The sequence below is a fragment of the Notechis scutatus genome, chromosome 1, assembly GCF_049901735.1.
Source record: "Notechis scutatus isolate UNSWTSFEM ecotype Mainland chromosome 1, rNotScu1.2, whole genome shotgun sequence".
In the NCBI taxonomy this organism is placed as follows: Eukaryota; Metazoa; Chordata; class Lepidosauria; order Squamata; family Elapidae; genus Notechis; species Notechis scutatus.
Window position 1 is genome coordinate 308,999,480 of NC_142009.1, and position 21,864 is coordinate 309,021,343.

General features: G+C 36.5%; 2 protein-coding genes and 1 long non-coding RNA gene across 14 annotated transcripts in view; 1 reads left to right on the forward strand and 2 right to left on the reverse strand.

Moving 5' to 3' along the window:
• The window catches only part of ZFYVE21 (zinc finger FYVE-type containing 21), a 15,956-nt gene extending 11,614 nt beyond the window's left edge, over positions 1-4,342 (forward strand). For both annotated transcript variants that reach the window (XM_026670102.2, XM_026670104.2), the window contains 2 exons: positions 2,597-2,739; positions 3,651-4,342. In XM_026670102.2, coding sequence (XP_026525887.1) covers positions 2,597-2,739; positions 3,651-3,686 — 179 coding nt within the window. In that variant the 3' untranslated portion in view covers positions 3,687-4,342. The remainder of the gene's footprint in view (positions 1-2,596; positions 2,740-3,650) is intronic.
• Positions 1-21,864, reverse strand: part of LOC113413660 (uncharacterized) — a 301,334-nt gene that overhangs the window by 213,392 nt on the left and 66,078 nt on the right. The window lies entirely within an intron of this gene.
• Positions 4,637-21,864, reverse strand: part of PPP1R13B (protein phosphatase 1 regulatory subunit 13B) — a 56,928-nt gene continuing 39,700 nt past the window's right edge. For 4 of the 11 annotated variants that reach the window (XM_026670098.2, XM_087952224.1, XM_087952223.1 and 1 more), the window contains 11 exons: positions 20,871-21,035; positions 19,774-19,954; positions 17,371-17,472; positions 15,258-15,421; positions 14,509-15,010; positions 12,706-13,466; positions 11,149-11,286; positions 10,930-11,063; positions 9,326-9,492; positions 7,684-7,883; positions 4,637-5,912 (listed from right to left, as the gene is read on the reverse strand). In XM_026670098.2, coding sequence (XP_026525883.1) covers positions 5,871-5,912; positions 7,684-7,883; positions 9,326-9,492; positions 10,930-11,063; positions 11,149-11,286; positions 12,706-13,466; positions 14,509-15,010; positions 15,258-15,421; positions 17,371-17,472; positions 19,774-19,954; positions 20,871-21,035 — 2,556 coding nt within the window. In that variant the 3' untranslated portion in view covers positions 4,637-5,870. The remainder of the gene's footprint in view (positions 5,913-7,683; positions 7,884-9,325; positions 9,493-10,929; positions 11,064-11,148; positions 11,287-12,705; positions 13,467-14,508; positions 15,011-15,257; positions 15,422-17,370; positions 17,473-19,773; positions 19,955-20,870; positions 21,036-21,864) is intronic. The other 7 variants (XM_026670100.2, XM_087952228.1, XM_087952226.1 and 4 more) reach the window with 3 other exon arrangements.

Here is a 21,864-nt window from a genome sequence, read left to right on the forward strand (position 1 = left end):
TTGAGGGAAAAAATATAGTTATCTGTAATTTTTAAAACAGCCATGCCTTTCCCATGACTGCTTTCTGCAGTTTCCAAGTGATCTTGGGAACATATGTATCTGCTTTGAAGAGCTTCAGAAAAAATACTCTGTTTGTGTCTTGCACATGCTGAAATACTATTTTGGAATGAAATCCAAAATATTGCACATACTTCTAGCCTTGTTGCTAGATCAGTGTTCAGAGATAGCCATTTAAAAAAATATTTTTGTCTACTTAGGATTATTTTAACATGTTGACTTTTTTTAATCAAACGAAAGTGAAAAGAATTCCGTATTAGTTTTACCTATTGTTGAATCTCTCTATGCTGTTTAAACTATTAAATCACAGCTTAGGTATCCCAGAAAGCTAACTTAACTATGGCTCACATTCAAAATTTAATTATATTACTGTTCAGTCAAATGCATTTATCGTTGTATATAAAAGAATAAATTGAATAGACTTACTTTAATATTCTCACATTAACACAAATTAAGAGCTATGCATGTTACGTATTTCTCAAATATATTCTGAGACATTATAACCCCAAAATTATTTTTAATACTGTTTCCATTAGTTAAGTCAGCTTCATAAAATGCTAATCTAGAAATGATAAATGTGTCTACAGAAAAATAATGCAGAAAAAAATTCCAGTCTTACATCTCATGAAAGACTAACAACATCAGTTCTTTCACACTACCCTTTTATTTTCATGGGTAGTCTTTCATTTAACAACTGTAATGGAGCCTGCCCATTATGGTCCGAAGTTGTGACAGTTGTAAAACAGGTTAAGCAAATCAGTGGTTTCCTATGAGCACTGTTTTGCTGAAAATTGAAGTAAATACTAATTTTTGGCAAAGCCATCGTGTAAGAGTGTTGCCTGATTGTGGGATGCTGCAAACAGCCATAAATGTGTCTCAGTTACCAAGCACCTGAAGTACCATCATATGACCACAGGGGAAGCGACCATCGTAACTTTGAATCTGGGTCATAAGTAGCTTCCCAGTAGGTCCATTGTAGCTTCAAACAATTGCTAAGCGACCAGTTGTAAGTCAACTTGTATTCTTTCCAACACAATAGAATCTCGGGGATAAATTATGTAGATAGACTTGAGAACAGGATAACAGAATGGGACTAAATTTGATATCTATAGGAAGAATTGCAAAAAGAAAGATCGAATTCAACAGTATCAGGCAGGGGTTTCAGAGAAAAAAAAAATGCTTCCCTAAGAGAGGCAGTTGGGCAGATTGTTGATATGACATTTTCAATCATGTGATCTGAAATACAACTGTTTTAAACTGTTGGAAAGAATTCAAGAAGCCATCCTCTGTGTGTGCTTTGTTATTCTCAAATCAGCAGTTTCTGCATTTGTACAGCAGTACAAATACAAGGATTTAGAACTGTGTATATTTGAATTTTTTTCTATTAAAAAGGAATAATTAGGGACTTTGCCTTTGTGATAGGATTTCTTTGATACTTCTAATGTCATAAACAGTTGTTGTAGATTATAGTGGTTTTAGTTGGTGTTTTCAAGTCAACTCTTAACCATCAATCTCACAGGAAAAAAATTATTCAAAATACATGTCAACTTGTAATGAAGGAGATGGGTACAGGTATTTGTTGTTGTTGCAGTATTGAATTTGGGATGTAATCATAAATCACTAATATTGTAAATAAATCTGTATTTCGCAGAATCCTCATACTGAAAGATGTTTAGAATAACTTCTGTATTGTTTAATGGATTGAATTATTCTACGCTGCTCCATGTTTTTTCCATTGTTGCAAGCTATTTAAGGTTTGTCTATTTGAGCATATATCGTCTAAATAATGTCTTGTATAATGTACATTCTCCATATGTACTTTTGAATATGAGGCCTTATATTCATTATAACACTAGTTCTTGTAACCTCAAAGCTATCCAGTCTGAATACTTGCTCGGCCATAGTTGTTTTGCATGTGGCTTTCTCTATATCATTATTTCTTGGTGTGACTATATAACCGAGAGTTTAATACATTACTCAATATTCTTTTCAGGATTTATCAGTGATTGGGGTTAGAAAGAGATGATGGGTTAACCAGCCACCATTGTAAGGATAAAGCCGTATTTGCTTTGCAATGTAAATCTGTGGATTACATCTAATGCCATTGAATAAACTTCCACTTGCACAATGGGGACTTCCTCTTGTTCTCCCTTTTCTAGGTCTGGTTCAGAAATTTACTCAAAGTTTGGATTGCATTTTGGGATGCGTAATTTTTCTGGTGATAGCAATAGCACTTATATACCACTTTACAGTGCTTTACAGTCTCTCTAAGTGGTTTACAGAGTCAGCATATTGCCCCCAACAGTCTGGGTCCTCATTTTACCCACCTCGGAAGGATGGAAGGCTGAGTCAACCTTGAGCCTCATGAGATTTGAACTGCCAAATTGCAGGCAGCCAGCCAGCATGCAGAAGTAACCTGCAGTACTGCATTCTAACCACTGCAGCTCATATAATCCATTCTGTCAAGAAAAGCAGCCATAGTTTGGTACAGCCCTTTGTATTTATAATGAAGTATTTTTACCTTATTTTTTCCCCTTAGGAGGCAATACTCGTGCTACAGGTATGCTGCTTCAATACAAAGTACCAGGATCAGATGAATTCAAACAGATTAAATTTACTGCCGGTGAAGATTTCAGTTCCAATAAAAAGCTATCAGCTACCTGGCTGGCAGCAATGCATAAGGTAACTAAAGCAATTGTTAATTAAATTATGCCTTAAAATCATATAGGAGTACTTTTAGATAAACCTAAAGCCCTGGTTCAGTTATCAACTTCCAAGATGCCAATAGGAAATTGGCAAGAAACACGGTGTTTAGCAAGTCTCTTCTACCGGGAGAATCCACTGAAGTTCAGAGTCAAAATTGGCAAGATGGCAGGTATGCCATTGTAATCAAAACCACGTCTCTTTTAAAGAGAGTGGTGTTTACCTACCACAGGCTATTAGTCATATACTAAGCTGAGGTAGTCTTTGATTTATGATGGCAACAGAAACCAGAATTTCCATTAAGTGATGCATCGTTTAGGAGGCAACGTTTGCTACCCTGTTGCCATTGTTAACCTAATCCCATAGTAATTAGGCATTTCTAGCTGCTGTAAAATGTTGCAATACCCCTCTCCCACAGTTACGTGACCATATTTGGGGAATTTGGCAACTTTGTGGCTAGCTGCAGTGACTTGCGATCATCTGACCATGATTTGCAAACTTTTTTGCCCGTCAACCGCTGCTGTTTAGCTTAACGACTTGCAAAAAATGTAAAAAGGTGGGTCTAGTCCCAACCTGCAATTGCTGTGACTAAGACTGAAATATATGGCTCCAATTATGTTAGCAAGTTGAGGACTACCAGCATAAGTGTTTGTGTACAGATTTTCATATAATCATACTTATCTTTTGAAATTCTAGAAAATTTTCCATGTACCATTTGATGAATCAGAATCCTAACATTTAGCACATCTTGCTTTGCATTTTTCTTCTATTATAACAATTTGAATGCATTCAGAAATAATTCAGCCCCACTGCTGAATTGCATGTGCAAAATAGCTTCTGACAATGACAATTCACTTCTTCATTTTTTGTTCTTTTTTGTCATCTTACAGGCAGCAAAACTACTTTATGAATCTCGGGAACAATAGGTAGTTTTTTGGAATTGAGGGGAAAAGTTCAACTCTAAAAATAAGCTTCTTACTACTTGCTATTTACACATGGTATAGGGATTCTCCCTTCCTCCTTTCCTACGTTAAATGTGGTTCATCATGTGAGCACTGGCCAATTATAATGTGAGTATTTGGACCTATAAGTATTCACTTATTTCGTGTGCAATATGTATACAGTTTATTAATGCTTTAAATAGAGCTCTGCATCTATGACTTTATTTTGTTAAATCTTATCTGCACTTAATATGTAAAATGAAGTGTGACCTGCACTATTGCTAAATATATAGCACAACTTTTATAATACAAATTATGTAATTCACTTAAAACCAATCCTCATTGTTCCTGGAAAAAGTTCTTCAGAAATGTAGATCTCAGGTTTCCCCCCATATATCCAAATGATCTATCAAATCCGTCTTAGGTATTACTTTATATAGAATCACCCTTTCTTCTGGTGAGGGGTTTGTATCATGAGATTAAAGCTTTTTTTGTTGTAAAATTAAGATTTACAAAATACTACAAATAGTGCTGTATAAACTGGCCTTTTTGAATGAAACTGTCAGCAAAATTGTTTTTGAGATTTTATAGACATTTTGTGATAATTTGGGATTTGGCTAATAAAATCTTATCAAATACTATGTAATCTTGTCTGATGTAGCACTATTGGGAATTCATTTAACTAATATGTAGATCGGTGTCAATTTGAACTTGGTATGAAATCAAGTACAAATTAAGCAGGAAAAAAGTAAAAAATAAATACAAATACAGAAAGTTTCTAAAGAATTCCGTCTGAAGACTTGATTTAACACATCACTCTTAAGGGCATGCAGAAAATATATAACAGTATAACGCATGTAAGATGTGTATATGAAAACTTCATAAATGACTTTCAGAAAAAGCATACATGTTAAACAACCACCTGAAACGTCAACAATTCTTAGTAGTAGTTTATTGTGCACACTGGATTAGCAGTGTATTGCAGACTTTTTAACTTTTAATTTCATTTAGCAAATATTCTTTTACAATACTCTTTCACTTCTCATCACACAATATATACAATTGATGCTAAACAATAATAAAAGCAAGTCACAGCACTGCATGAATGGTTGTAAATTATGCACAATGTGTAATGAATAAAGCCAATTGGTCTAGAGTTTACTGGCAAACAAATAAGCATGGTTACAACATAATGGGAAGTTCAAAATAGACTTCTGTATATAAAACCATGTACAATTAGTATTCCAGTGAAGTGCTTTTTTGCTTGAAAGTAGATACTGGGTTTATTGCATATCTCACCCTGGCAAGCAGGGTCACTAGAATCACAGATACTATTTCAGTCCAAAAAGTAAATTATCTCTCCTTTCTCAACCCCAATCTATTGAACCAACTTTTATCTTTTTATCCAACCTTTTAATCACTTTCCTACTTTCACAAATAAAATTTAAAGTCCTTAAATTGAATCTTCTAGCTTTTATAGCCTACCTCTTACCATTTCCAACTATTGCACTTTTCTTTCATAAGACATACAAGTTCCTTAAGCCAGGATTGTCTAGGAAATAGAAATCAGGATGTGTTTGAGGAATGATAACAGAATATTGGGAAGATAAATTTGTATTGTAAGCAGAATATCAAGAAGAAACATCAAGTGAAGGAACAAGTGCAGTTTTTAGAAGTGTGCAAAATCCATTCAGCATAAATGCTTCTCTGTCCTGTTCAGAAACACCTTATATATCATATGATTATTCATTACTCCAGGCTGTCAACTCTTACAAGCTCTTTAAGGATTTACACATTAAACTTAACATTCAATTGAATATTTTAATTGTAAAGTTCTTGACATAACAGGGTAGCTACAGTGAACTATGACAGTGTAGACAGCGTATCTGCATTTTACAAAGGTTTTAACATCTAGCACTTTTAATTCAATTGGCAAAAAATACTGTAGACTGTTTGAGTACCTCTCTCAATGATTGGCAGATTAATACGGAGCAGACCTCACTTACAAACTGCAGATCGAAAATCTCAAATGCTGTCTATCATATTAAACAAGAGCACCATTTAAAACAAGAATAGCTTTAATTTGTGGTGAAATGTAATTGCAAATGTCTCCAGTGTATACTTTCCATCTTCCAATTCCCAGAAAAAAATATTGACAAATCAAGTGATTCAGGCAAGTGTTCGCTGTCTTGGTTTTATCCTTGGGTATAACTGCAATAACATGAAATTGGAAGTAAATTTAAAGTGCAAAAGAATGACGAACATGTAAGGACAAAGTTGTAACATTTCTAGAAATTTTGAAGCATTGTAAAAAAAAATGGATGTGAGGAGATGAAAAATACTTCTTGGCTTTTTTACAGAAATAAAGTAACTTGCTACTATATAAAGTGTATTATATACTGGTTTGCTTAAGGTAATGCAAAGAGTGATAGCTAGGACAACCGTAAATTTATCAATTGAAATTTTAATCTAGAATGTTTCCAATGCCACTATGTTACTAATATCTAAGGAATGTTCTTGTCAGGTTTGCCTGATATCAAAGCACCAATTTTCATAAAAGGTATAGAATACCTATTTTCCTATGTGAAACTTCTATTCATAGTCATTTTCTGAATTTAAAGTTCAATCAGTATTAGCAGTTTTTACTTCTAATCATTTTCCCAAATTCCTGAAAATAATCAGTCATCTACTTGCAACTTAGATATTCAAATGATCATCAGCGAATTCACACAGACTCTGTACCTGTGCAGAGCTCTGATCAAAACCTTTGAGAGCTTTAATGAATTTTGGCATGAGTCTTGCTCACATATATACCTGCAAATATATGCATAATTCTTGCTAACTGCTTTTTCTAGGATCACCACAGAAATTTCTGGAGCAAACCATGGGCCTTATTTTTCTCCTCTTTTTGTCCTGCCATAGTATGACAGCTGACCTCTTTTTCAAAGCCTTTTGTCAGGGACAAAAAAATCCCCGCCTTTTGAGTGGCTTATAAACAAAAAAGCTATCTGCAGCTAAAACCTGCAAAGCAGCCTGGGAACCATCAATCACCAATTTTGATATAGTTGTATCTAGAACTAACAGAAGGAATGAGTTTTAAGGAAAATGGTTTAGTAGAATCTATGGTCTTCAACACATACTTCCAATGTGTTACTCTTGGGTGAGAGGACTTATTGTATCAGGTGTGATAAAAAAAGATCGACAATGTTTACAGAAGTCTAGTACAGGCAGTTCTTCATTTGTAACAGGTTTCATAGTGACCTCTCCAGGATACTTATAATTTGAATCTGATGAATGGTCGGTTGGTGTCACATGGCTGCATTTTGGGCACTAGGCAAATGGCCCCATTTATTGCCATTTGCAACACATGTTCATGTGACTGCAATTTATATTTCTTGAGTTTTGGCAAAATCCATAATAAAATGCAGTCACATGACCATGAGGCACTGCAAATGGCCATAAATGGGGACACTTGCCCAGTGCCCAAAATACAGTGGTGTGATCACCTCTGTGATCAGACATCAGGGTGACATTTGTAACCTTGGGACGGTGTCCTATGTACGGGGCGGGGGTATGTCGCAACTTCGAACAGTCGCTAAATGAACTCTCATAACTCAAAAATTACCTGTATTGTATATGTATGTATGTATGTATGTATCACAGACACCATGATGAAGAACTGAACGTTTCCTTCCACTGACCAGGATTGTCTAGCCCTTCATATGGATTATTCTTACACTATGGTAATTTGCACATGTAATTATTTTCGAATAGTAGACTTTATGACAGCTACTTCAAGCTATTAGAAGGTGAATTAAAATACATTATAAAGCTGTAGATTAATCATTTTTTATTATTTCTATTGTGGCTATTCCTTGTTTCAAAATAAATACCACCATTTCTAATGGCTGTGGTATGAACAATCAGATATCCAGCCTAGGAACTATATCACAACTTAGGATAAAGTATGTATCATACTTACCCCCAAGAGATTTTTAGGCACATAGCCTTCCTTGTCATTGAGCCGAGCCCACCACCAGTCTGTCTCACTGTCATCTTTGCGCCGCAAAATTGTAAGCGCATCTCCTTCATGAAATGATAACTCATCATTGTTCTGAGCTTCATAATCCCACAGTGCATAAACTATGCCTTTGTTCATGACTCCTAACTTCTCCTGTACACCTGTTAATAAATGTTTTAACAAAAATGAACTATTTTAAAACTGGAAATGGTATAATTTCAATTATGAAATTAAAATTTATTTAATTATAATTTATATAATTATAAAACATAAAAATCCCTTTTCTTCTGACCAGTAGGAATAAAGATGTAAAGGTTATGAACTTTGCATAATTATAATCAATCCCTACTTCATTGCTTCATCAGTAAAAATATCAGCTGCATTATTTATTTATTCATTTATTTGACTTTAATAAACCCCCAACTTCAATGGATTATGGGTGGTGTACAAACTCCAGTGGACTTTGGGCAGTGAAAAAATAAACAAAAACCATTTTTAAAAATTATCTTACTTCCTTTGCCCCTCAAGAAGAGAAAGTTTAATGAAGGGGTCCTGGAACACAATTACTCTGCTGAAATATCCTAATAGTGCCGAAATGGAGACAAGCATTCCTTCAGATATCTACACCCTATGCCATATTTTGAACCAGCTGTAATTTCCAGGTGATCTTCAGGCACAGCCCCATGATAATTACATTACAACAATAAATTTGTGAGGTGATCCATGCATGAGTAACTATTGGAAGGGCCTGCCAAGGAAGGTAGGTGTCATTGGAGTTGGGTTTTTCTGGAACGCTGACAGAAGGAGTGCAATGAGCACACAAGATGGACCTGTGCAATAGCCCTGGCCAGAGCTGCCCCCTGCTACTTGAACAGTACTTGCAATTTTAGAAGGACTGTAATGCAGCTCCATCCAAGGCCAGTAGCAATAGCACTTATACCGCTTTACAGCCCTCTCTAAGCAGTTTACAGAGTCAGCATATTGCCCCCAAACAATTTAAACACTCTCCCATACTGACATACTTGCATACACATTTTCTTTGAGAGAATTGAGTCCTGGCTATCCACTGGCTATACTATGTAAAGCTGATAGTTTAAAGTGGCAGATACTGGAATCTTAAAAAGCTGTCAAAGTACTGAGCAAAGAAGGAGGAACTATTATGCCTATCAACTGTTAAAGTGGCCAATCTAAACGAAAGCTTTCTTCATCTGAGCGATATTATGAGGATTGTACTGCAATCTTAACATCTGAAGGGCACCAGATTGGGACAGATGGCAAGTTAGGTTTTCCATCTCTCAATTTAACACAAATTCAGATAAGAAAAATACTGTTCAAAAAATTATGTCTGTGCAAATATTGAAAAAATATTTTTGTAATTAAGTATTATAGATCAAGATAAAAATTGGTGAGTTTAAGACTTGTGGACTTCAACTCCCAGAATTCCTGAGCTAACATGACTGGAGGAGGAATTCTGGGAGTTGAAGTCCACAAGTCTTAAAGCTGTCACGTTTGAAGACCCCTGTTATAGATCTTGAAATGAGTTGAGAAGAGACATTATTTAAGCTATGAATCTTCAAATTCTACAGGGAAACATGAAACCTACCATATAGGAACTGGGAACACTGAATATATCCTTCTTCCATCTCCTCACATTTATCTGCTGCAGTTTCTATATCACTTATAGTTGAAGCAAAAATTGCTGCTCCAGATTCAACAAGTAACTTACAGAGGTGAACACTGTTGCAACTGGCAGCACAATGCAAAGGAGTCCTGAAACAAAGCAGATATTGGAAAATCAGTATAAGGCAAATAAAAGATATAAATACTGTGTTTCTCACATAATAAGGCCGGGCCTCATTTTTTTTTTGACCTCTCAAAAACGGCTGGGCCGTCTTTTCGGGGTGACTGAATTCCCCCTCATGCATCCTCGGGTGGGCGGGCGGCAACACCATTGCTTTTCCTTCTCCCTTGCTGCCGCGGCGTTAGAGCAACGCCGCAGCGCTTGGCGCAGCCACGTGCGCCGCCAGTCAGGGCTCCTCCCTGCAACCGGAGCCCTGAGGAGACCTTAGCCAGGAGCTCCTGTCGCCGCCTTCCCTTCAGCCTTCGAAGGCAAGCGATTATTTTAAAACCTCCGCTCATCCCACCAGGGCTGCGCCGGAGCCGTGCTGGCTGGGCAGAGCCGGGAAAGCGAGCCGCGGGTGTTTCCTGGCTCTGCCCAGCCAGCACGGCCTGGCACGGCCCTGGTGAGATGAGCGGAGGTTAAAATAATTCGCTTGCTCGAAGGCAAAGGGAAGGCGGCGACAGGAGCGCCTAGCCAAGTATACCAACAACAAAAGGCAAATCCTCAAGGTGGGCTGGAGGGAGGTGGCTGCGTGCCCCCTGGTCTGCTTCAATGCAAGGTCCTGACCTTGCCCAATTGCAGCATCCTGCCATTGCCGCCGCCTCCCTCTCCGACTGCGAAACTCGTGTGCGCTCCGAGCAAGGTGAGCTCTTCATACACACACACACACACACACACACACACACAGAGAGAGAGAGAGAGAGATGCCGGCGTGCTCCGAGAGGCTGGCTCTTTTCTCTAGCCAAGGGTGACGTCTGACTGAATCTCTATCCCGCTCCTTTATCCTCATGACGGGGTCGGCAGCGACGCCTCTGGTGCGGCCACCTCAGCTTGCCAGCCTTGCCCCGCTATGAGGCGATACTGTGACAGCCGCCGCTGCTGCGCTCCCTTCTCTTTCTCGCCTCTCCCTTCGCTGGCAGGAGCGTGCGCGCCTGCTGCCACCGCCGCAGCTCCTGCTCCAGCTGGGGCAGGCAAGCAAGCAAGGCGGCTGCGCTGTCTTCTTTTCCCTCAGCGAAGCTGCCACTTGCCGCCGCCACCTGCAATGGGCAAGGAGGAGGCGGCGGAGGCATCCGAAATGTTCCAATTTGCTCATCCGAGCAAAGCGCGAGCACTGAGTCTCCCGATATGAAGTGCCCCACCAACGCAGGCAGCACCATATCCAGGCATGCAACAAAGTACTTCCTAACGGCAACCCCCCCGCCGCCATTCCCCCCATTTCGCATGTTTAAAAAGGGCCTTAATTTTGGGGGAGGGGCTTAATTTGATTTTATGTAGATATGCTAAGATGAAACCAACTAGCATTTGGCTGCTAGTTTTTCTTCTCCAATTGTTAGAAGGGTTATTAATACATCACATTAATACCTTACCATCCATCACTGTCTGCTGCATTAACGTTGACCCCAAAATCCAATAAAAATTTAACTATGTGGTGATGGCCAGCACAAACTGCATTGTGCAGAGGGGTAATTCCTTCATCATTTGGTTTGCTGGGATCATCCACCTAGGGAAAAAAAAAGTATGGCTACATGAAAATATTTTTATTTATTAAACAAAGCTGATGAATTTGATCCTATTTCCCAGCTTACCTCATATATGATCCTTTGCACTAGATCAAATTCTCCCTCTAGTGAGGCATCCAACAGCAAGGCCAAGGGATTAAACTTTACCCGCAAGGTATGACCAGTTCTCTCTGAGTCTGGTTTCTTCAGGTTGGTCCTTTTCGTCTGAACAACAATGCGGATATCTTTAAAGTACTTCACTGTGACAATATTCAATTTATCCAAATGAATTTTTTTTTAATGTATTTATTAAATTTATATATTGCCCATCTCACTATCCAGGTCCCATTCTTCATTAGTTATTACATTTATACACCGTTCATCTCTATCTCATTATCCACAAGCTAACGAAGATTCAGCAGATTTCTAATCTGCTGTTAGAGGTTAGAAATTAACACGAATGAGAACAAATAAAAGATGTATTCCAACTTGATCTTCACCTTCTCTTAAGTATGTATAAAATGCAACTGTGAGAGGGGTCTTGAAATCTTAGTGGACAACCAGCTAAATATGAGCCAGCAGTGTGCAGCAGCAGCCAAAAAAGCAAATGCATTCCTAAATTGCATTAACAGAGGGATACTATCAAAATCAAGTGAGGTACTAATACCACTCTATAAAGCCTTAGTAAGACCACACCTAGAGTTTTGGTCACCACACTATAAAAAAGATGTTGAGACTGTAGAAAAAGTACAAAGAGCAACCAGGATGATTAGGGGACTGGAGACAAACATATAAAGAACAGTTACAGGAACTGGGCTTGGCTAGTCTAGTGAAGAGAAGGACCAGGGGAGACATGATAGCATTCTTCCAATATTTCAGGGGCTGCCAGAGAGAGGAAGGGGTCAAGCTATTTTCTAAAGCACCCGAAGGCCAGACGAGAAATAATGGATGGAAACTGAACAAGGAGAGATTTAAGCTGGAAATAAGGAGAAACTTTCTGACAGTGAGAACAATCAACCAATGGAACAGCTTGCCCTCGGAAGTTGTGGGAGCGCCATCGCTTGAGACCTTCAAGAAGAGATTAGACTCCCATCTGTCAGAAATGGAGTATGGTCTCCTGCTTCGGCGGGGGGTTAGACTAGATGACTACAAGGTCCCTTCCAACTCTGATTATCTGTTATCTGCAATATGCCATATTCTCTCAATACAACTGAAAATCTACTTGAGCTATTCTAGAATCTTAATAAACTTCAAACACTGGAGAGAGAATCAGCTTTTTATTTCTCTCTCTACTGCTTAAAGATGTGTTGAATTATTGGTACGACCTACTTTTGTTGGCTACAACTGGATTGTGGAACAAAAATCCTCAACTGAAAGCTTTAAAGTATAGCCTCTAATTTATGAGTCATTAAAGACAGATACAACTCATCAGAAAACTGCTAGACTTCCTGTCGGGAATATTGTTAAGCTTTGGCAAGCTATCATTATTTGACTGATGAATTATGCTTTCAGCCTCCCAAGTCACATGTTAAGTCAGCACTGGAGAAGTTTGCCATAAAAATGATATGGGCATTGACCAATTAAAAACACATTCACTAAAAATATGTTTTAAAAATACGTTATTCCTGTTTTGCTGTAACTTACCACAGGAAGTGGAGGTGCAGGAGGAAGAACAGGTGGCACCTGCACTTCATCATCATCTGAGGAACTGCCCATGGGTGTTGGGCTAGGAGGCCGCTCTATAGGAAGAGCCATAGCGGGGTTGTTGTTGTTATCATCCTCAGTTGTCTCAGGAATTTGATTTGTAGTTTCTACACTGATCAACTCCTCCGTTGCAGGAGAGGGTAGTTCATTATCATTAGCATCTGATGAAGGCTCATCAGAAAGAGGAACTGTAGGAGATACTGACACGGGACCCTCAATATTGCCATTAGTATTCATATTCCCATTATCCACGTCTGCCAAGGTACCGATGAACTCTTGTGAGTTACTTGACTCATAAAAAGGGGCACTTTCTATTCCTCCTGCCAAAGTATTAAAGCGCTGGTATAAGAGTTTTTGAATATTTGGTCCACTGGGACCTTCTGGCTCTGTGATAGAACTTCGCTTCTTCAAAGGCCTAGGAGCGTTGGCAAGTTTCCTGCGAAGAGCTTCAAGATCGGCATCGCTTTGGTAACGAAGGGGTGAATGAACAATAGGGGTGAGCTTTGTCGGACTGAGAGGACGAGGAATGTTTTCTACGTTACTGTTATCCCCAGAGGATGGAGCGCTTTCTTGCTCTTGCTCTTTTTCACTCATATCATTTGGTGCTTGAGACTGTGATGTACTGGCAGGCAAAGATCCTTGAAGGAAGGGAAGTGGTGAAGGAGATGTTGAGCCAGACTGTACAACAGGTTTCCCATAGACTGAAAAGAAAAGGTAATGGAGGGACAGTTAAAAGTAAACTAGAATTATATAATTTTAAATGGAAAAAAAAAATCAAAATTACTTATCCTAGTGGTTGACTTGTAACATTTCCTAATACACATATATAATTTTCCAATCCCTTCTACATTCTTCAAAAATTGAAGTATCCTGAAGAGAAAGAAATTATAATGCCAAACATGTCTGATTATTTCCCATGTTTGATTTATTTTAGCTCCCTTTTCTCTCCTTGAAGCTGAACAGGTCAATTTACATTTTAATCCTACTTCTATTATTTTCTAGATCTTCCTTTTTATACTCTTTTTTTTTAGACTAAACTAAGTGTCACCAAGGCTTTTTATCTCATATATACATAGAGATTAAAATGTCTTTTCATCTCATATGGACTAAACGTTAAAATGTCTTTTTATCTCACATATTCTGAAATGAGAACAAACCCCACTCCCTACTAGCACTAATACAGCCAGTATGGTGTAGTGCAGGGATTCCCAAACTTGGCAACTTTAAGACTTGTGGACTTCAACTCCTGGAATTCTGGGAGTTGAAGTCCACAAGTCTTAAATTTGCCAAGTTTGGAGACCTCTGGTCTAGTGGTTAAGGCACCAGGCTCGAAAGCAGGAGACTGGGTTCTAATCCCACCTCAGCCATGAAAGCTGAGTGATTTTAGACCATTTACACTCTCTCTCAGCCCCACTCACATCATATGGCTGTTGTTGTGGACATGTTTTCCACTTTGAAATATTTGTAAAAATAATAAAGGCCAGATAGAAACAAACAAATAAATTTCAAAATGTTACCTAGTTTGGAAATGAAATGCCTACAAGAAAACAATCAAGCTCAGAGAACACCAAGGACCTCACTATACATAGACATACATACGTATGTTCCTTATCTCTTTGATATACATCTCAGAATCACTGTTCACAATTATTAAACTATTAAACAAATCAAGTCTGATCATAATTCTTAAAGGGTTGCAACTTCTAAAGCACAGCCAGAAAATGTAGCATAAAATTATTCTACCTGCTTTAACTGACTTATTTAGCGTACTATACACAGCTTGTTGATAGTTCTTTGGTGGAGTTGCTTGCTGCAGATAGACTGAATATATGGAACTTGAATTCACAGTTTGTGGCCCTTTTCTAGGAGACTGGGGCCTGGAACCCTTTTCAGCTAAGAAAGGCCTAATGGCCACTGTTAAAGGGAGATCAGGCCTGTTATCACCGCCTGGAAATAATGGTGCATTAGAAGGTTGGTATGTTGGACTTGGAGGCACAGATATTCTCTGCTGTATCTGCTGTGAAGAACTTGGTTGGTGAATGCTGCTCGTGGGAGGTAAAGGAATAGGTCTTTGCCGGTTCGCTGCTGTGGAACTAGGCCTTGGCAGGCTGCCATCTTTTCGTCTTTCCAAGGAATTAGTGGAACCTGGTCCTGAAGGAATAGAGCTTGGATAGGTCCCATAGTTTTGAGGCAACTGTTTATTTACACCAGGAATAGTTGGTGGTATTTTGCCCACATCAAGACTCTAAGGAAAAAAGTTTTAAAAGGCTGGTTAGGCTGCTCTATTCCACACTGAAAGCTAGATAACTGAAATATAAATCTAATGACGAGATGCATACAATTTTGCCAAGGAGCACCATAGTATAACATTTTAACAAATGAGTTGTATACGGATTCTGTACCAAATTGTAAAAGCAATGAAAATTTTAATATTATGTGAAGCAAGAGGAAGTAAAGAAGAAAGGGACGAAGGGAAGGAATAAAAAACCCACCAGTTTATCAGTGCTTCCTAAGCCTGACGATGACAACGGCTGACTGGATATCGTTCCTTGTTTTAAACTTGCATCCATGTTTGATTCCTTCCAGTCTGTATTTGAGAGTTGTGGTGGTTTTACCACAGCAGTTTGTTTAAGTGCAGGCCATGTTCCATCATTAGCTTGAAAAAAAAGGAAAATGTTTCATTAAATATATGTTTGGGGAATAAATCAAATAGGTCTAGACAAAAAATTTACATTAAAGAAATAAAAAGTGGTAACAGAGAAGCCAAAAAACAGATGTACTTTTAATTCTAAAGGTTCATTATTTTTGCATTCTTCTGTTCCATACTATGGTCAAATTACAAGAGGCTATAAACATATTCATATCAAAAGAATTACTTGTTATTTAAAATAGCTACATTCAGAAGATTTGGTTTCTTTAGCACATTAATAACTGATAGAAAAAGCAATGCTATAGATGTTGAAATTCTCTTCTATGGTCAGGGGTAAAATAGTGCATTTATAATCAGTGATTTTGCACAATGAATTGTACAATTTTGCTCACTTAAAAGAGTACAATTTAAATAAGACCCATGACATTAATTCTACAGCTAGAAATCACTTAAATCAGAATTATTTAATGGCATTAAAATGTCTAAGCATATTAAGTTAACTTAAATTTCTGCCTTAAATTTCTACCTATTTTTAATTTGATAGGCCAAAAGCAGGTCTTTCTAATTTTTTCAATCATGATTTTGTGCTGAGAAAAAAAAGAAAAAAAGTTCTGTTCATGGAATCTAAAATGAATCTAACAAAATAGTAATTGCAAGATTTTTGAAAGAAGAATTTCCCCAAAATGTGATTAATTACATGCAGTACAATACTCATGCAGTAATAGCAAGTTATGGTATAGCCAGATATAAAAGACGTTTCTTTTTCACTTTAAATGTTTAGGAGAGGATTTCAACAAGTATATAAGATTCTGCTGAAAATTGTTGTAGACTATCTGCTCCAAATCAACATTTAATACCCCTTAATTTAGTATAATTTTTCTGGTTCATTATTACAAAATTATAGTTGTGAATTGGTCCTTTGTCCGTCTTAGGATTTTACATGTCATGGGATCTGGTAAATTGAGGAACTGTCTCTCTCCCATAATATCTGCCCTGTAGGATTGGTGTGTCCTGGATTCCTTCAATTAAGCAATGCAATTTATTAGAACCCCAGAAGCCCATCGTCTGTTTATTAGAAGAGCCATGAAGTTCCGGCCTCTGCCTCAGACCTTTGGGGAAGGAGAAGGAGGCCTCTTGCTTCATTCCCTCTGTCTATCACACTTGCCATGTTTAACTTCTATCTTTATCTTTTATCTCAGTTTTACTATAATTTCTTTGATTGTTGTGAGTGCCCAAATCAGCAACATACAAGTTTAATAACTTATTATATTAATAAGAAAAACACTGATTGTGCAAAGAAGAAACAGTAGATTCTATACTCATATGTAAGCGCGCGCGCGCACACACACACACACAGAGCGATTAAAGGGCACGTTTGGGAAAAACATTTTATTCTAAAAACAAGCAACTCCCATATTCATAATTGCTGACAAATTTACTTCATGTTACTATATATGACTTCCAGGAAAAGATTCTGCTGAAAATGAAATTTAGAATGTACAATTTTGTGTCTTAATTTAACTTATTAATTTAAAGCTGGAATAAACCACACTTTTTAGTTAATAAATGATAATACAACTAGAATATAACTACAAATTCTATACCATTAAAATATGTATTTTCTTATAGTTTTGATAATCTGACTATAACTATATTTCTCTCCCATACACATGCATGATTTTCAATCTGTGTGATTAAATACATTTTGTGATTTTATACTCAATCACCCAATATGTATATATTATCAATTATTACTGAATAATCTTATTTTAATTAAATTTCTTCTTCTAATTTTATTAATAAAATCAATATTAGCAATTTTACAGATTTATCTTCAAATTTAACATGCTGAAAAGTAATCAGTTGAGAATGAAATGACTTGATTTTTGATTGGAGAGTTAAAAATAATTGAAGAATATAGTTGGTTTAAATATATTATGGTTTGTAAAACATACATTTCCGAAACTGATTAGTTTTGTTTCTCGGATACCATGTAGAGCTGCATTCAGGCCTGACATCAAGGTCTGATACTGTCCATGACCACCTATAACCATCATCTAGGATAGTACAAAGAATCAGAAAATGAACTTTCTCTACCCATTCAACCCACCAACCCTGCCACCATTACCACAACAATCACCTTAACTCCATGCCTGCTTGCCTAGTAAGAGGAAATGTTGTGGGTTTTTTTTTTATTATAGCTGAAGCAGCATCCAAAATATTTTTAAACACATATCTTTAAAAAGTGACATCAAATCTACAGCTTTAAATCTGTCTTGGAAAGTTTCATACTCAATTTAATAACAGAATATATATTAAAATGCAGGATAGAGACATGGCAAATTCTGGCTTGTGGAGTTTGTGTTAGCAAAACACAAGAGCAGAATACCTAACTGCAAAAAAATGACTGAATGGTAAAAGGATGAAGTGAGTCAGTTATTTCTGCACTCCATAGAACATAATATCCAATATACTCAAATACAAGGTGTATACTGGTATAGTTCCAGGTTTAATTTAATTATATGAAAAAAATCAAAGTAATAGCTGTGAAAATTGTTTCCTTATTTTCATTTCAAGCAAGACATATGCACATAGTCACATAAAATAAACATAAGACAAAGCACTTCAAAATCTCTTCAGTTTGATGCCCTACTGGTGCCCAGTTACATGGCAACAGATGGCCAATCTCAAAAAATTAAACCTTGTTTATTACTAGAATGGAGGACATCATCACAAATTCCAATGGTTATAACTAGATTAAGAAGTTGAGAAAATATCCTAGAAGACAGTGAAAAAGCACTTTTGCACTGCTTCCAAAAAACTCTAATTTTACAGTACTTGAAGAAAACTTTATTTTTCTTTGTCCTTTGGTGTGGATGACCTGCTTTCTGAAACCTCCAAAGGGAATTCATAACTGTTTCTAAAATTCTTAAGTTCAAGAATGAAAGTATAAACTTTCTTTTATTCCTGATTTAATTATTTTTTTTAAAAGCCACAAACTATTCTAGTCAGAAAGGTATTCTAGGGTTTACAAAAAGATTAGTTTAAAATGTTTCTAAAATTACATCATTTGTTTTGTTTGAACACAGCAGAGAATATAAGTAAAGGTAGGATGAACAATGTATGTCTGTGGAGATTCTCAGCCATCCGGGTCATGGTTGTCTCAAATGTGCTTTTTCAAAAGGCAACGAGACTGTTTTTTTTTTCCTTCAGGAAGAACAAAACATTTTGTTCCTTGGATGATAAATGAAACATTTTGTTCTTCTTCCACAAGGAAAAACAGTCCAGTTGTCTTTTGAAAAAGCACTTTTGGAGATGCACAATGCATGCATTCATGTTTCTTTGGAAACAAGATTATCCTCAGTATTTTGAAAGTGGCATCACTGTTAATGTTTACAAACTATTCTGTTTCTTCCAGATATATAAAAAGAGTATTACAATTTGCTAATCATTAAAAAGTCTGAATCATTTTCTTTTCTTTCCTCCTCCCAAAAAGTCATATGCACATTTATCTAAAATACACAGGTGGATATGCAAAATCTCTAAACATTCTTTTCTGTTGAACATGTATCTGTGTATAAGACTTCACATACCCATATTAAAATTTGAATTTCTTAATTAGTCAATAATCTACAAATTCATAATGCAAGAAAAGATATATGTGTTGAGTGAACGTTGTATACACCAGACTGAAGAGAGGGAGATAGCAGAAGACTATTCATTATGTTTAAATCAGAAATCTTCTGTAGATTTGGAGTTTGTACACCATACCTATAGTTTGTAACTATAGGAAATAACTAGATGTGGTCACAAATAAAAATAACAGAAAAAATAGATTATGGATAAAATTAAAAAATGAATGATAAATGATATGTAAAAACAAAAAACCCAACCCCACCCCAGAAATTACAGGAAGAAAAATGTGATATTTAATATATTCTGTTCTATATACTTAGTATATAATCTTTTCACAAATTGTTTTTGATTTAATTTACTAGAGCAAAAAGGCTAACTTTCAAAAAGAAGCATATATGTAATTATCATATACATGACTGAACAGCAATCTTTCTGTTTTTGAAAAAATATTTGTTATAATGTTTTAATTCTATTCTTCTTGCAATTAATTTTCATAGCAGAATTGTATAATACTGCACATCTAGAAAATCCATAGAGGTACCAAACAGAAATATGAGACAGAGATATTTATCCCAAGATTATTAAAATCAAAGAAAGTTGGAGGGGCCATTTTGCTTTATATCAATATTTTATCTCAAGAGATAAGAGGGGCCATCTCAAAGAAATACTCCTTTATCATCTCCCTCTGTACAGAACAAGTAGAATCAGTAAGAGCTACTTACCAGATTTGGACCTTCCATGAGTTGTGCTAGTATTAATTGTGAGGGACTGTGGTTTTACTGGGTCAAGTGGTACAGCGTAGTTGTTGGAGCTAGGAACCTGAATGTATGGCCCAACTGCTGCAACTCTGCCTGAAGCATTCAGTGAGGACTGTGGTGAGGAAGTTCCATTTATCCGATTTAACTAAAAATAACAAACCAAAAGTTGTGTTAATATGCATTTGAAAAAATAAATAAAAGCTCAAAAGTAATGAGTGCCATCTACTCCATTTCCTTCATTTCAATCTTACTGGATATTTTAAGAGATAGCACATTTTAAAAAAATAATTTTATGATGATGTCAGGCACCCCCCCCCCCAATAATGTGTATTTCTTAAGAATAGTAATGCCTTCAATGCTGGAAACCTTAAATCATTCAATATCTACTTCAATATAGAAAGAATGATCAGATATTATCTCAGATATAGATATAATCTATTTTCTTCCAGTTGCAAGGTTGAAGAAACTGTAGCCTTTCATATGTTACAAAAGTACAGCAGACAGATTTCTCTCGTGATTGGCCACAACCCCTGAAGATTCTGCAAATTGTGGTTCAGCAAGTTATAGATTGTCAGCAGTTTCCCGCTCACATGCTACTGGTTTTAAGTGAGAAGGATGTGGCTAAAAATATTAATAGATAGCTGATAGGAAAATCAAGAGAGACGGAGGAGATAATTTCTCCTTTGGAAAGATAGGTGGCAAGCAAGTTTAATAAAAAAGTAAATACAATTTCTATTTTACTGTTCTAACTATAAAAGTGTTCTCTGCGAGAATTAGTATTGTTCAGATTACAGAGCATTCTCCCTAAGTTTTCATGTGTTTCATACATTTCACTCTTTTATGCAATATTGAAAATAAACCCCAGATTTTGCCAGCATAGCACATTTTTAATCATACATGCGTATCTGTGGTGTGAATAAATATTTTAAAAAGTTATACATTCTCAATAACTTAAAGAGTATTTCTGTAAGATATTTGAATGCTACAGCTGCATAAAAATGTAAATTCATTTGGCTTTACAGAACTCACTGAAATGTGGCCCTTTTAATAGTTTATCTTACAGGGATGTTTTCTTTTTGACGTGCCTCAACTTTTTTCTTGTACAGGCGCTCGCGTAGCTCATTGATTCGTTTGTCCATCATAGCCACTTCCATGTTACGCTTGTTCAAAAGTTCTTTTTGTTGCTGAAGTTTAGTATTCTGTTCTTGATTAAGCCTGTTGCGAATCTATTTTTTTTAAAAAAATATCAAAGTTGATCCAAATTTACTCACAGATACTTAATGTGAAAAGAATTAAGATCCAGCAGACAAGATTGAAACATATACGCTATGAAATTTGTTTCATTTAAAAACATGTGAAATGACAGTAGTTTGTGCGTATCTCAGAAATTTCTGAATCTCAATGGTTTGAGTTTCCCAAACCTAAACCTTTTTCAGGAGCTGAGAGAAAAGTAAAGGAATTTTCATTCACTTAAAGTGTATCAATGCAGGGAATTGATCTAATCCCATTAGAATTTCAGATCTAGCTCACTGCAGACCAACTTTTGCAGAGCTAGAAACCTATATGTCTGTTGCACAAAGACCAAAAATAATCTATATGTGATCATATGAGGTTTTAAACTAGTCAGACAATGTCAGAGTACTATCTAAATTGTGTGAGCTAATATCAAGAAGTTCATTCTAGATCTCCTAGTATCCTACTGCTCAGCTCATTTCAGAGGTGAGCAGAAAAGTGCTGGCATGTAATTTCCCTCCTCATTCTCTGCTTATTTCTGACCTGAATATACTGAGGAGCAGAAATGCATGTTGTAACAGGATTTAAAGTAATTTTAGACTACAGTCTCCTTTTCCCTTAATTTGAAGACCTGTGGTTTCTCCAGAAAAGCAATTTCTAGCAAGCATACACTGTACATTTTCACATATATCTTTGAATCTCACTTATGATTTTAGATCAAAACCCATAGTTGGTCTTTATGTGACTCTGAAAAATAAGTAACTTATTAGTTAACATAACTAATACGTTCCCCTAATACCTTGGCCCTGACACTTGGAGAAA